Source organism: Zosterops lateralis (genome assembly GCF_965231275.1).
Source record: "Zosterops lateralis genome assembly, chromosome: 5".
Taxonomy (NCBI): domain Eukaryota; kingdom Metazoa; phylum Chordata; class Aves; order Passeriformes; family Zosteropidae; genus Zosterops; species Zosterops lateralis.
Window position 1 is genome coordinate 25,458,178 of NC_139766.1, and position 16,890 is coordinate 25,475,067.

General features: G+C 36.0%; 1 protein-coding gene across 1 annotated transcript in view; it reads right to left on the bottom strand.

Moving 5' to 3' along the window:
* Positions 1–7,841: 7,841 nt before the first annotated feature.
* GABRG1 (gamma-aminobutyric acid type A receptor subunit gamma1) overlaps positions 7,842–16,890 on the bottom strand; it is a gene marked incomplete at both ends in the record, with an annotated part of 53,346 nt that continues 44,297 nt past the window's right edge. The window contains 4 exons of the mRNA XM_083860797.1: positions 7,842–8,120; positions 12,993–13,204; positions 16,334–16,486; positions 16,626–16,763. Of these exons, the coding sequence (XP_083716923.1) occupies positions 7,842–8,120; positions 12,993–13,204; positions 16,334–16,486; positions 16,626–16,763 (782 nt within the window). The remainder of the gene's footprint in view (positions 8,121–12,992; positions 13,205–16,333; positions 16,487–16,625; positions 16,764–16,890) is intronic.

The following is a 16,890-nucleotide window of genomic DNA, read 5'->3' on the forward strand; positions in this document are numbered from 1 at the left end:
TCATATCTTGCTTTCCAGTCTACATATATATACATATATATATATACACATATACATATATACACATACACACACACACACACACACACACACACACACACACACACATATATACATATATATATATATATGTTGTTGCCATTACCATAATGATTTCTATTACACCCATACTGTTGTGGAAGTACATGGGATTTAGGCAAGAGCATCATCTGTTTACCATCTCTGAAGTCTTCTGGTTCAGCCATGCTCATTAATGATGTTGTCAAATACAAAAATGATGATATCAGTGTTTCATTAGAACCTAGCAGACAGATTTTTTCAAAACTGAGAAGCAAGTAAAACTCAATTTAATACCTGAAAATGCTTTAGTTTTGTTATTGCACACAAAAGAGTATGGCATTTTAAGACAGGCTGAAGAAGTCATGGCTCAATCACATTAAAAGACTGTGAAAATACCTTGATGTTTCCAGGTAATTAAATATAATAATAGATGAATACATTCCAAGACTATTGGAAAAGTACCAAATAACTAAGTGGAACTGAAAATATCAGCATAATGATGATAATAATACCCCAACTGAGGATGTTTTTGGAAGGAAAACTGAAATGGAAGAATAAATTTTCTTCAGTATCATGTACTTTATATATAACCTTAGAAGCAGCACAGAGAGTTACAACATACATCTTATGTTCCATATTTCTTACAGTAAGTTATCCACAAGGGCATTAATAAATAACTTAAAAAGGAGCACTGAGGCATAATATTGCAACATAGTCCATTGGTGCCAAAACACTATCAAATTAAATGCATAGTATAAATATTCACTTAGGTAGTCAAAAATATCAGCTTTTTTTTTTTTTTTTTTTTTTAAGCAATGAATAAAAACAAGGATGTACTAGTAAGGCACGAAGTCTGAGTAACTGAAACATTATGTGAACTATAGATGCCAAGACAGAGATTTGGATTAAGGGTGCATTTGAATACTGGACCCTCAATATAATAAATACCGAGACACATCATAAATCAACAAGTGTTATTTTTCAAAGATATTTCTGTAAATTTAGGGTTTAGACCATAAATTGCAATTGTTTATAAAGTTTTAATGTAGGAAAATATAAATTATAGCAGTATTATTTGCTTAAGTAAACTAAGTAAAAATATTCTAAGTATAGGAATCGCTATGAGATTACCAGATTCTGAAGTATATTCCATGGCAATTTAAACTTGTAATTAAAGGTATCATAACACAACTCTTCATGTTCAGACAAAGAGTCCAAGTGTTGGTAGTGGACAGCAGCAGGAAATACAAGATGCAGTGGGATACTGTGAAGATGCTCCAACCATTAAGATATTTTTCAGTGACTAAAGTGTGAACACAGATTTATTTTATATTAATACTGGGCCTATGAATATACAAATTTCCACATTTATCTTTCTTGGAAAATCTAAACTATAGGGCAAGTATTTTCATTTCTACTGCTCTTAGGCCATCATTGGGCAGATGGACTAACATGACTTTACTGATTAATGTGACCATCACCTCTTTTCTGAATATTTCACAAGCCAAAAGGCTCCTATATACCATCTTCCTAAGGAAGAAAAACAATTCCAGGGGAAATATATATCTGTAGTAAAATGATGACTCATCCTCATTTCCCACCCACTGTAACAGTTTTGGATTTTGTTTTTAAACATCAAATTGGCAAAAGTAATATATCCTCTGTGGAGGCAGTACTGGTGGTTTCAACAGCCTTCAACCTTCTCAGGTCTAAATGACATAGGAATCCTAATGCCACCTCAAGGAGCCCGTCTGTCTTCTCAGCAGGATCAACTTAAAATCATTTCTCCAATCTTTGGCAAGAAAGACATCTCCCACCTGCAATATCTGGATAAGGAAACTTTAAGAGGAAACTCTTCATTTTGAATTCAGCAAGGCTCAAACCCTGATGATGAAGACATTGTATGAAGCCAGAAACACACAAAATAATTACTTCCAACCTGAAAAATATTTTGAATCTCAGGTAGGCCTGCAGTGATATGTAGAAAAGTAGCTACTGAAAAGAATTACAAAACAGAAGCTGTATTACCATAAGCAGAGTCTCATCCCTCTTGCTCCTGTCAGTGGGACTCAGGCCCTATTGTCTGTAGAAAAACTGTCCTCATTTACACATGCCATACCCTACCCTTCTGAACTTCTTTTCTTAAGTAAGAAAAGGAACTGAGAAAGAACAAGGCAGAACAGTTTACAGGTCTTCTGTCCTACATCCCTCATGACTCTCCTCATGCAGCTTAAGTGAGGTTGATGTACCATGAGCAAAATCTGCAGGCAAAGCAAGATTTGTGACTGAGAATGGGAATAAGAATTTCAGATTTTTTTTTTTCCACTTACAATATCATGAGGCTTTCACAGCTTTTTCAGAATCAATATATTACTAGTGAGCAGGACCCACCTATGGTAAAAAGGGCTATATTATTTGGTCTGTTTCAGTTTTAACCAATCTCCTGTCTCCAAGGGCTATCTGCGATTTCCGCTAAAGCCTTCATTACCCCTCTGGCTTTCTCAGTGAGCTTTACTAGTGAGTAAAATCAGAAGTTTATTTCCTGCCTTTTCACTAGCGTCATAACATCCAAAATACAACTGTGACTGATCCCTGTGACAAGATTTAAACATCTTGCCCAGGAGTGCCACCAAAACTCTTCTGTGCCACACAGGGAATGCCTTGGTCCCTCACAGCAGGCCAGTCAATTCAGTGAAACTGCTCTTGTGCAAAGATAAACATTAAATGCAGGGATGCTTTGCCATCATTGTGGAAGTCAGCACAGATCCATCTTCTGAGGGAAGAATGTTTCAGATTACAGTCTCAGGCAGAAACGACCCTGCCTTTTAACCAGAAACCAACCTCCCTGGAGCACCCCAGCTATCCTACTTCATGTCTAGCATGATCACAATTCATCTTTCTCACTTCCTGATGGAAATAGGGGATGATAACTGAGTGCAGTCTGGATCAGGTTTCCATTCCCAAATATTTTAGCCCTTGAGGGGACTAACAGCAGTTTAGACTGGGTACTAGGCCTTTCCCAGTGCCTACTGCACTAATTTATACTTAGTAATTTTTAAAATGGTTTTGTCTCTAATAATAAATGGAAATTAAAAAAAATAAATTCTCATTTTATCTGATCTCTGTTTTCTTTCAGACATTTCACCGGAATGTTCACTCAAGATAACTTTCTATTGCTCATTCAGTCTGTAGTTAACATTTAGGAAATTCAAAATATTTTACTTTTTATTTAAAGCATTAAAAATATTTAACTATGTGGCAGGGAAATCAAGGGCATTATCACAAATACCAGTGAGAAAGCTATGAACAAAATATAAGTCACTCAGATCCATGTAACTTGATTCTGGGATCACTGCCACCATCAATCTTCCCCTCACACCGTTGTTTCCTTTCCTCCCACCAGTTTTCAGTGCAGATTCTCAGCTGAATGAAAAATGCCCACCACAAGAAGCCAACCTTCAGCCTCCAGCTGCAAACTCCCACCACCTGTCTTGGAGAAAAACTTGCTCATAATCTTGTGTGTTCAGTCAGATGATCCCACCCATCTATGTGAAATATTAACTAACTAAGAGTAAAATAAAGATAATTTTTCAGGTTTTGTTTCATCTGGCAACAAAGCATTAGAACTGCTGTTGCTGACAGAAATGAAGCAGAAACAGGAGGTCACTGAAAAAGGGAGGACAGATCTATTTCTTTCCTCCATTTGAACGACTTGTGTAGCAAATCCATGGCATGAACCAACGCAAAAGCCTTTTCTACAGTTTGGAGATTATTCTACCTCTCCCTGTGAGTCAGTCTCCCCTTCCAGCACATTCATGAGGCATGTGGACATCCACTGAGCTTTTTCAGGAACAGAAGCACAGTAATTCTTTCTGATTCCTGGGTTTGTATTTTTCAGCTGTGGAATTCTACATTAGTTTTTATCATCTGTATCTATTATATTAACTAAAAACGACAATATTATTTCTTAAAATGAAAGATCACATTTAAGTTATAACTGAGAGAATGTACAATAAATTCTAAAAAAAGAACTGTAGTAGCAGAAAAATGTATTTGCACTAGTTCTCAGCTATTTGGAAAGAGTAGACAGAAATCATGACTGATACAATTAAATAAAACATCTTACTTTAGGCAGATAGATATTTAAATCCAGACTCCTCCTGTTCTCTTTCAATTGTAAGGTGTTCACAAATTACAAAGCACAGTTCATATATCAATTTTAAACAGATGTTTTACTACCATACCAAATAAAGAACAGAAAGTTATAAAAATACTGTTGGAGGTGATCCACCTTCAAAGTCTTACACAATCTTATATCTCTGAATTCCAGAAAACTGGATAAGGTTAAAGTATTTGAAGCACATCAACATGTGAATACAAAATACGCTACCCAGAGTTCATGCTTTGGTTGCACTGCCACTACATAAAACAGATTCATTCAGACACAGAAGACATGCACTGAAGATCAGTGAGGTACAATCATAGACAGAACCTTACCAAAAAATAACACACTGATCTGCACTTACTACTAAAACAGACAAGTGGTAAACACTAATACAGAAATATCAAGGAAAAATCTCTTTTTTGAAAAATACATTTCAAGAGGTGACAAAGATAGGTGCAGTATAAAACAGTTTTCCCAGAATTTTTCCACTCTCTGCCTTTACAGCAATTTCTCCTCTTATGTCCCTCTCTTTCAATGAGAAAATCTCTTATTGAAAAGGCTCTGGCTCACATCCTTAATGTTCAATTATTTGAGCTACTGAACACTCATTATTGAAATTAGTGCAAATGAAGCATGTGTTAATGGCATCAATTCATGATAGCATCACTCTATGCAGTACATAAGCATTCCCTTTTCTGAATTCTAGTCTAATAACAGTACTAACTAGGAATGTGTTTAAGTGTGTGCTTATGCAGTGATGGTCAGAATAATATGACTCCCAAAAAATATGATCCCAGATAAGAGTAAACAAACTTTTTATCCAGGTAAGTTTGAAAAATTATTGTAGCATCTAACTCCAATTAATATACTGTCTGTTTCTTACCATTTTATAAAGTATCACTTAGATTTCTTGAAATTAAGTGTTTACATCCAGATTAGAAATAAAATAGATAGGAGTAAAATAAGACATTTATTACATGCCGTGTTACAGTTCACTGCATTCTCATTCCTATTTGCACTCACAGTACTATGAGAAACTAAAATTATTTTATCAGAAACAAATGAAGTACACAGAAAAGTTTGTCAACAAACAGAAGCAAGTGTATCCATAACCCAAACAGCCATAACATTCAATAGGTTTAACACTCCATTACATTGTTCCATAAAAATTAGAGATGAAAGACTTCTTATCCATCCCTTGCCAATTCTGAATGTTTTCTCTTCTCCAATTCAGCCACTGGAGGCTGATTGGCAACTGACAACCACATGAATAGAAAAAGCTCACTAGATGAGCCAGAGAGCAGGCTGTGAAATTTTTTCCTCTTGTGAAGTGCCAAGTTCTTTTAAGTTTCCTTTGTTTAAAGGTGAATTAATGAAACTCAGGAACTCACTAAATCTGTGCCTTGCATTGTACAGCAAGCTGACTGCTTTTCAAGAACATATCCAACATACTGCTGAAGCCAACTTCATCCCTCCTACAGAGGAAGGTGTTCAGCATGCTGTCAGAAAGCATCAACCTACATTATGGAACTAAAACTGACTTGTTTCTTTTGGACTGAACATTTTATGAAAATGAGACTCTAAAAACCAATAAATTACAGCAGATCAGTGTTGTTAATGATACCTTCCATGCTCAATCCAACAGTCAGAAGAGCTTGGTACTCAGAAAGGTCATACCACAAATAATGCCAGCCATCCTCATCATCTGGGCTTTCACATTCTATCAACCACTCCTGTGTTTCATCAGCTAAATACTGAAATAAAGTCCAATTTAATTAAAATTGGATCCTCTGTCACATTTCCTTCCAGTACAACTGAACATAATCCCACATTCTCTATTAAACTTTGGAGCTGAACACTGGAGTAACATTTCCTCTGAAATGTGTATTGTATATCATATCTTGCTATGCCTGGTACCAACTAGACTATAAATGTAGTAATCCTTTCTGAGAAATTCAGAGGAGGGAGCATATTCAACAGAAATATTGGGGGGATAGAGGGAGCCCTTCATGTAACATTTTTCTATTCTTAGCTATTAATCATGTCTTTATCTTTAGTACTGAACATCCTTACCTACAGCCAAATGCTAATCCCATTAATCCTCTTTAAAGATCTGTAAGGTCTTCTGTGTAATGCTGACTTTTACTTAATGCATATCTTAATTTTACAGTGATTTTTGCAAGCTCACTTGAGACCAGTTTCTTTTTGAGAAAGGAGGAAAGACTGTACTTTTCCATAATGAAGACAATGGATTTAGAAATAGAAATGAGATACCAAATGCTTCCAGCCAGCAACAGTCCACACCAAGAAGTCAGTCCAGAAAGACTACTACTGAAGGATTTCTACCAAAGCTCCCACCACAGAAAGGATGGAGAACTGGTCCTATGATTTTGGGGGAATGTATCCCATCTTGTAGAAGGTTCTGCAATGCATAAGGATTATGTTAACTTCCCCTCCATAACATGTCTTTTCCATTAGAAACAAACAAATATCAAGAACGTAATTACCCAGCAATCCATACCACACATTCAATACATTAATATCACTTGGCTTTGGCTCAGTGAGTGGAGTGTGCAGTAACAAACAGAATCTACAGAGCCATGCTGTGTGCAGAGTGGACCAGATCACACACTGCACTTGTAGGACTGGGGATTTAACACAGTGACTTTGAGTACAATGACTATAGCATTGTTACTGGCCTTCCAAAATCTGTTCATACAAATTCTTCCAAATGTAGGGTTATGACTTTTTCTCCAGCACTGAGTATGTGAAGATCATTATGTTTAATGGCCAGAATCTTGGCCAACATCAGTGTGTTTTCCATGAAACGAACAAGCAATGGCAGCTGGATAAGAATTTCTGAAAGCTGTAGACCTCTTGGACAACTCCAGGGAACTCACAATGGTGAAGTAACAGGAAATGGAGCACAGATATAAACGTAATCTAAGGTTGAAAGCCAAAAGTCTGTATCCATGATCAGGATAAGACAAGCTCAGTATTACCCTTGAGTGTTTTGATATATCCATTCCTTGCTGCTCTAATATCTGCATTCTGTATAAATCTGAACTGATCAATTATCATCTAATCACACTTTTTAACATACTGGAGAGAACAAATAGCTGATTGAAAAGAAAATGTTACATTTCAACTTTTTAAAATTAGGGTTCAAAAAATCATCACCTTATGGATGAAATGGATGAGAGTAACTAATCCCATTTAATTAAGGCTTTCTTTGTAAAGGTGTAAGAGATGCTACAAAATCCTTCTGCATTATCATTTAGGATTAAAATGGAGAGCTTATGTAGGATGGTCCAGTTAAATAACATAGCCTGTGATTCTGCATCTGCTTAGAGCTGGAAAAAAATGTATGTATGCGACTTCAGGAAAGATAAATCTTAGGGGTATTTATTTTAAAATGTTCTCTTCAAAATACCAGCATCAGTTCTACAGTTGATCACAAGAGGGAGACTACATCATCATATTTCCTCTCATTGTTTCAAATTTTTAAAGCATACAAAAAAAATTTTGGACCAGCTCTAATCTTTGCTCAGTTAAAAGCATTAATGACTATTCAATTAGTATTTCTTTTTTTCTGAGTTTGTCAAACCTCTGAAATTTACAGATAAAGATAGCCAATCCAGTAAACAAGATTGAACAATGCAAAGGCAGTTGGAAAGAAGATTCGAGAATAGGAGTCAATTTTTGCTATACGGATGTGTATTCTTCCTTCTCGCCAAGATCCTGTGCGGCAGTCTTCAAAACAACAAAAGAAACTAGCACAGTCTTTTCCTTCTAGGCACTCATATCCATAATCATCATCACGTTCAGGGAGATGATTAATGTTATTAATTGGAATTAGTGTTGATCCAGGTCGAACAGCAATTGCAGGTAGTTTCTTAAGAAAAAAAAAAAACAACAAAAAAAAGGAAATATAGTTTTGTGTATTTTTATCCTCACAATTAAATAATTCCATAGGCTTTTCCTGGCAATATAAACACCTTCAGTACAATATACAGAAGTTCTTATACTAAAGAAAAAGTTTGGAGAGCTTAGAAAGTGATGAACTGCTGTATGTAATTAGCGCATGCAGGCAAAAGATCATGAATGACTTTCACCTGCCACAGTGAAAATTGGGTTGTGCTGGGATTTGGGAATAGTAGGTAATTAGTTACACAGACAAGGTTAGCTGATCCCATCTACACAACACAGACAAACATTTTGAAGTCAGTCACTTCTTGACAACTGGGTCACAACCAAGTCCATAAGCAGACTACAATCATCACTAACAAAGTAATGATGGTCCTCCCATATTTTGAAGTCTTTAGAAGGAGACTGGATGTGTTTCTGGGAGCTACATTTTCACAAAAATAAAAAAGCTAATGGGTTTAGCACAGCATTATTGCGAAGTTGTGCAGACTGAGACACATAAGGCCAGGCTACACCATCTAACCCTCAGATGTTGAATCCCTAAACAATACAGCCCCCTTTTAGAATCCAAGACATGACTCCTTAGGAGAATGCCACTGAAGTCACTAATTAATACAGTTCTTAAATCTTACTTTCACTTTCTGTGGGCATAACAACCTTCTTGTATCTGATAAAAACTCGGTGTAATGTATGTTAACAATTCTCATTGAAAAAAATCTGAGTGGCTTATTGCCTGGTATATGTAGTGTTTTGTCTGTGGCTTTTGTCTTTCCACCTTCCTTTTACTTACACTAACACAATGCACCTTTCCCCCTTTTATTTCTTTGTTTCTCCACAGTTTTTTTACTCATCATCCTTGTTTTCCTGTGATTGTTTCAAAAGATTTTATCTTTCTTCGTCTGTCCTTTATCTTCTCTTTCAACATCTCATGGCTATTTTAAACTATTTCATAATCCTCTTTCAACTTATCCCACCCCACATTTGGCATCTCTTCTGAAATATTTAGACCTAAGAGAAGGGTTCCATTAACACTACTCTTATATTGTATTCTCTCTTTTCTACATTCTTCAGATTTTGTCATGTAAAAATATAAAGCAGCAGGAAAGGAAACAGTGAGAAAATCTAACCAGATTATTTAAGTTCTCTTAACCAATTATACATGATAGGCAATGAAAACACACGAAAGAAAAATGAAAAGTGGGAAGCCATCATTTACCTTCTTGTTATGCTTTAAAGTCCTGTTGTCCCACTTCCTGGGAATTACTTTGGCCAGCACAGAGAGCTCTATATATTGTTAAGGTGACATTCTTTCGCTTCAGGGGCATTTTACCCAATATCCCAAGGGATGGTGTTAATGCAGTGCAGTATCCACGGTATTTTCAAATAGCTTTATTTAATAAGTGTCTTTACCAAAGAAGGTTTCACACAGACTGCTGTTTCAAAGCTTATTATACATGATGACCTAGGGAGCTAATTATCATCCTAAAGGACGTCATTATTCTTTTCAATTATGATAAAATACTGACAATATTAAGAAACAGAAGTTATATGCTTCTATCCTAATTTGAGGCATTGCAAAGAGGGCTTATTTTTATAAAACATGAAAAATAAGTTCAATTATTTTTGAACTTAGAAAAATGTTTTATTCTGCTGAAGATAAACAGGGAAAGATGCCCATTTCTGATTCACACCTACTCTGGTTTTACAAAAATTTTCTCACTGTTGGTTTTACCCATGTAAGATTTATGGCATGAGTTGTTTCTACTAGTGGGATAAAACAGGAATCCTCAACACAGAAACACCATGGGAGAAGGAAAAAATTACAGTACTGCTTTCAACTGTTCACATCACCAGCACAGACTGGAGGTGGCTACTGAATTACAAGTTTGAAGAGGTGGCTTGGGAGAGGCAGACACAGTCACCCCGTGGGCTTAACTACCTACAGGAAATATATATGATGTGTATAAGAGGGAATGTGAGGGAAAAGAGGAAAAAAGACCAACACCTCAAAAGAAAATGCCTTTGTATAAACTGGCAGAAACTGAAAAAAAATCCCAAAATAAAACAACAAAATACCCACAACATGTAGATATAGAAGTACATGCTGATTTTTTATGGATATGCCTATTGAAATTGTAGATAAAACTCCATGTATTGTGAGATCATTTATAATACACTCTGATAGGATCAAACCCCAATTATTCTGCAATAACACTAATACAAGTACAAAAGAAAGCCATTTTCTGTGGAGATCATGGCACAGGTAATGCATTCATTACAGGTGAAATGATGATCAGAACAAGATCCACAACTAATTAAGTTTAATCTTTCCTGCCCAAACTCATTATCCTTACTAATGTGGATTTGCATAAGCCAATTCATACTACCTTTCTTGAACGATGCCAGCACATATTTTCTAAGATAAAACTGCTATAATCCTTTGTAAAAATCTTGCCTTTTTTTTTACAAGATCATTAATTGTGGCTTATTGGCATCAGTTCCTCGAATAGTAACCATTTATTGCATTTTGCAATAGAAATAGAATATCTATGCAAGGCAAGTTTCCCAAGGAAGAAAAAACACTTGTAAATGAGTTTTCAGAAGGAATTAAATTGACTTTTAAAATAAACTTGTTTTTTGAGTTACATATCCATAACTACAAGACAGAAAGAATTAATAGACATCTTTGACAAAAATAAAGAGGGAAAAAGAAAAGGAAAAAAAGAAGGAAAAAAAAGAAAAGTATTTGTAATGGTATAACTTCCCACTAACTAATTAGATGCCTTCTTTATTTATTTGGAGCAAGAAAAGTCACAGGTTTTTTTATAAAAATCACCAGAAAAACTCCTATCAAATTAGAATCCTTGCATCTAAGTATATTAAATTTAATTCTCCCTTTTTTAGCATAATCTCTTTTTTTTTGTTTGTTTGTTTTTTTTGGTTTTTTTTTTGTATGTTCCTAATGGTCTTATGGCCATAACATGTTTAAATAATTCTGTGCAAAAAGATTTCTTTTCTCAATTTCTTTGAAATAAAAAGCATTGCTTAAGAATCCAGTAAAACACATTTGAACAGTATCTTTAGTATTATATTGCTAATTTTAATCTTAGTGCAAATTCCAGCTATTTATTCAGTAAGTTTCATAGTTTCCATCTCATCATTATTCTACATTTAAAATTTTCATATGCACTGAAAATCTCAAAGCACTTGGCAGATTATTGCACACATGGGCGATGTGTGAACAGATTCTGCAAAGTGTCATTATTTCATTCAATAGCGCAGACTTGCAAACTACTTCAGTTTCTTTTGATTTGCCAGCAGTTGATCTTTAATATCTGCCTGGTTTGAATAAAGCAGTATTTCCTGATATCTTCACCCTCTCTGTGTCGTTCATGCCAAGGGTAGACCTACTCAGCTCCCTGTTCACTAAGCATTATTTAGACCTCATTGCAACCTGAAATTGAATCTGCTGTGCAGACAGTGGGACACCCCCACATCCTCTGTTACCTCTTACCCTCCCTCCTAACTCAGCTGTGGCCTTTGACAAAGTCTGCATCCTTCTGCCCCTTCTGTTGTGCCTACATTTGTTTCTATCACTAACAAGAAGAAGGTTTGAGGTTTCCATTTTCCAGTTTTCCCAGTTGTGCAGGTTTCCCTGAGGCTCAGAGTGATATCTGACCAAGGCAGCAGAGGGGAGTGTTAGCACTTCACCACTAGGCTTGTCCTAAATACACAGCTGATCCTTTTGGACCAGCTCACCGAGTCCTAAGGCTCTCCTTTCCCTGCTATCAAGCCCCAGTAGCTTTGCAGTGCCTCCATAAGAGACAGGCCCACAGCAGTGCTGCTCGGAATCAGAGCACCAGTTCCTGCTGACATAAGTTGCAGAATGGATACGGCTTATAACAGGATTTCTGCACTTCCATATCTGCAATTAGTTCTGTAATTTCATATCAATTTCTGTTTCACCTCATACAGAGCTGGTATTCAGCCTTCATCCAGAAAAGGCATCTAGTATTATGTCTCAGGTATGCTCCTGCATCTTTTGATAAAATGATTTGGAAAAGGGCTTTATATTACTTCCTCTCATCCTCTCCAATATTTTCTTACTTTAACTACCTTTAAATATTCGTACTGAATTCCAACATTAAATTTTTTGGAAATTACAGTACTCTTACTACACAAACAGAAAGCCACTTAAAATTGAATAATACTTGATCCTGAGATGTATGGAGCTTTGCCATAAAACCATCAACTTACCATCAACTTTAAAAGCAGAAGGTTCATTTAACCATAAAGAAACATGGAAGCCAATTTAGAAAAGAGTTAAGATAGAATTTCTGCAGTGGGATTTCAAAATATTGGCCAATAATAACCATTTTTTCCTTTGCAAAGCTTTGTAAGACTTAAGTGATGCACGTCCAAAGAAATCCTCATACCTTCAGTTCATTCACATTATTTCTACTGCTACAGTTTTAGCTGTGGTTCTCTGCCAGGTGTTGTTTCCAGAAGCACTGTGCCCCTACAGAACCATCTCTGTGGGCACGCACTTCATAGGCAGTTCTAGAAGCACCAAGGACACGGAATATTTTATCAAACCACTCTCTACCTTATGCTTTTATGTCCTCATGTACATATATGAAATCATCCAAACCCTTTGCTCACTAGTTGCATTTACACAAAATTAGTACAAGCTCCCAACTGCAACAAAATGAAAAAATAAATGTTAGTGTTAATTATCTTTGAAAGCTATCTTAGCTTTTCTACTTAAGAAGCACTCTCTCAAAATGAATGCTACAATAAAAACCACTCTATTTTATTTTTCTTGTTTGACTAAACTTACTGATGGCTTAGATTTTGTCTTCTTTTCTTTTCCTTTGTCCCCTTTTCTGTTGCTGGTAAAGTAATGTAAGGTGCCATATTCCATCAAGGCAGCAAACACAAAAATAAAGCAAACTGAAACAAAAAGGTCCATTGCTGTCACATAGGAAACCTTTGGAAGTGACTTCCTGGCAATTGTACTCAGTGTCGTCATGGTCAGCACCGTCGTGATCCCTGTTTGGGAAAGAAGGAAAAAAAAGAAAAAAAAAGACAGAAAGAGGGAAATGTATAGGTAATCAAATCATATTGTCACCAAAAAAAGTCATCATGTTGGCTCTTAATTCATTAGTGAGTCATATAAGAACTGACCCACAGTAGGGGTCAGTGGCTTCACCACTGATTACATCCACGTGCATTGGTGCTATGGCAAGAATCCATCCCCAAGTGTGCAGCAGCCTTCACAGGATCATACAGAAAGCAGCACATTTCACCTTCCCTTTAAATCCCTCCCATTTGCAACACGCACTGAATAAACAACACTAAGTTTGTGAAATTTTATAAATCTGGCATAAAATGTACACATAAATACTGTAGAAAAGCAGGTACAAATAAACACACACATTTTATAAGCATAAGGAGGTCCCTTAGCTTGAAAGATTAAAATGTTAAAAAAGATGCATTCAGAAATAAACGGTTATTATTATTATTATTATTATTTATCAATGATTTCAAGCTTTTGGTAAACACAAGAAAAACAAATAATGTTTCCAATTGTCTGCTTCTGAAGAAGACATAGAAGATCAAATTCGATGGCATTCACAGATTTCTGGTCTCATTCTCTAAGTTACCAGATATGCTTTCAACACTGTGTCTTAAGTAATAGAAAATGTTTCCCTTCATTCACTTAAATACAAGCTAATTAAAAGAACTGGCCTTTAATAGCTATGTGTTCAAAGTCTCAACTACTTCCACTCTTCATTAGTTTAGCATTCATACAGTTTTAACACTTTCTTCTTATATTTGATGCTTCAGGTAGTTGAAAAGCCTTTTACATAGTAGTCCAAAATTAAGGTGTGACCTTTCCTCTGGAGAGCAATACTTGAACACACAAATAACTCGTTATTTACATGCACAAGATGATTTAAAACAAAACAAAACAAGCACGCAAGCAAGCAAACAAACAGAAAAAAAAAAAAAAAGTGTTACACCAGGCTAAAGCTGTCTATGGCTCATAAATCAAGACATGGAACTACTGGTCAGTATGGGCTGCTCCTGCACCAGGAAACCAGTAGGGTTTTTCCAAGAGATTTTCCCATTAAACTGCATGCCTAAAAGGGCAAACAGATAACCATAGAGTCCTTTAAAAGTGTTTCACTCCCACCAGATACTTTTGAAAATCAATTTGGAATTTCTCTGTATAGCTAACTATTTAAATATCTGCAATCACCTCAAATCTTTCGCTCTGGGAAATCTTCCAGGATCTTTCAAATATTGAGAAAAAAAGGTCCATCCTTTTCAGTGCACTAGACCCCAGCACACCCTCTGGCTGGGAAATGGCACCCACCATTCCCTGTACCGATTTCTTTACAGAGAGGACAAAAAGAGACACAAATCTTCCCAGCCTTGTCTGCTATGTGAAAGGCATAGGGACCTCTCGCAGGGAGCAAACCTTCCACAGCAAAACAGCTACCTGCCACATTAAACCTTGCTTAGTTTTGGCTTTCTTCTATTAATTTCTCTTTCCACAAAATTGTGTCTATTTGACAGGTACTCTCTTTCTCCTTCTCCAGAACATTTGCATGCAAGAAAAATCATCCTACAATCTGTCAAGTGATGGCTTTTGCATGTTTACAAGAAAGGAATTCAGTTACCCGCAGGGAGCTGTAAATAAGATATTACAAATGTTTGTATTTCATCTCAAGTAGATGAAGGCTAGTACAGCTGAAGTGAGAGCTTGAAAACTTCAGCTTAACCATGATAGAGTTCTAGATTCATGGCATATAAAAAGTACTTTGTAAAAAGAAAAAACTGGATACAGAACTAGAAGGATAAAAACAGAACAGTTTCTTCCTGTTATAACTACTGTATTGTAACTAGTCAGCATCCACAATGATGTTCAATGATTAGTCAGTCAAAGAAATCTGATGAGGTCTCTGCATCAAGGTCTAAAACTATCAAAAGTAATTTTGCTTATTTATTCAAGACTTTAAACTTTCTTCACTAAGCTTTTCAGCACTTTCAAATAACATAAAGGCAGGATCCAAGACTTAGATTTTCTTCCCTTTACCTTTTCATTAGGCTACTGATCCATGCTCGTTTTTGCTTACTTTCTCTCTTGACTCATTAATCTGGTAGGCTTGCTGGTCATCCAGTTTCAGTGGGAAAAGCAGGGAGTTAAAGTGTGGACCCTTATTTCTGGCAGTAAATGATCTAGTAGGGTGGGAATGGTGTGTTCACAATGCTATGACTGATGAGGAAGATTAACTCACATCTCCTGCTTCCTAAGATACAACTCTCAGCTCTTGACCTTTCCCTGAAAAGAGGACAGACTGCTGTCACTAGTTCTGCTATAAGCATCTGTCCCTGCTAGGCTCAAAGCTGTGTGCTGTGCAATCTGTGTACCCATTTATCAGGCTTCATATAGGGACTACAACTTTTCTCAAGGCAGAACATGAATCCTAAACAGTCAAACTTAGCAGACTAATGCCAGGTGAAACAGGTCAGCCAAGACGACACTAACACAGAATTATCTCTGTATTAGAACTTACAACACACTTCAGTACTGTCTGTAGTAACAGCAGGTTCTGTGTATCATAGATATAACTGCTTGAAGTACAACTTTGGTTGCAAATTTTTCTCTCCTATCCTGGGTCTAGAGAATAATTGAATCATTCTCTTAAACAAACAACTCCTGAACACAAACAAACAAACATAAACGAACCAAAAAACCAATGCCAGCAACACAAAAAACTCAACAAAAAAAAACCTAAACCACATTTTCACCATTTTTGCTCATGTAGTAATGACTTCATTTGTTCCATGATGCTAAGTGTCAGACAAATAATTGCCACATGACAGTCACTGGAGATGATAAAAAAACCATAAAGAAGAAAAAAAATGTATTTATGTGAACAACAGCAGACCCACAAGACTTGGATCAGGATTTCCATGCTGAGCATTGCTTCCTTAAACTCTGCTGTGCAACTACAGCAGGATTCTCCTACTGCCAATGTTGCAGTTTGAGAGAATGACCAATGGTCACAATCTGAAGGGGAATAAACTGTGGCTAATTTACTCTTTGCTGCACATTCGTATATTTTGGGAGTACCAAATCCTTCAAGGCTGAAAAAAAGACATTCTTACCCAGAGAAGTCCTGGCAGGAACTGCATCCTTATTGATCCAAAATGACACCCATGAAAGAACAACTGTGAGTATACAAGGAATGTATGTCTGAATAGTAAAATATCCCATACGTCTGCTGAGATCAAAGAATATTGTCATAATAATATAATCACCTAAAAATTAAAAAAAAAAAAAAGAAAGAAAATAAGAAGTATTTATATTACATCTAATATGGTTTTTGGTTGTATCTTTATCTGTTAGTCTTTATCTAAATAGATATTGCACAAAATAAAACTCAACACTTTGCCTTACCAGATAAGGTATGAGAAATTTCAGTTGTATTTCGTAGCCCTACAAATGCAAACTGATACAATCTCCAGTATTTTGGATCTGCCACTTCAACAGAGGTTTTCTTCCATTTGTATTCAATTTCATTTCTGGGATATCCATCTAGAATAAAACAAAACAAATCAAACATTCAGCCATAGAATGTACCAAAGCATGTTTTCTGATCTCTAAAGTTACTTATAAACTAAAGCAGGGCGATAAATAAAGTGTATCTTAGACCACCTGTAGT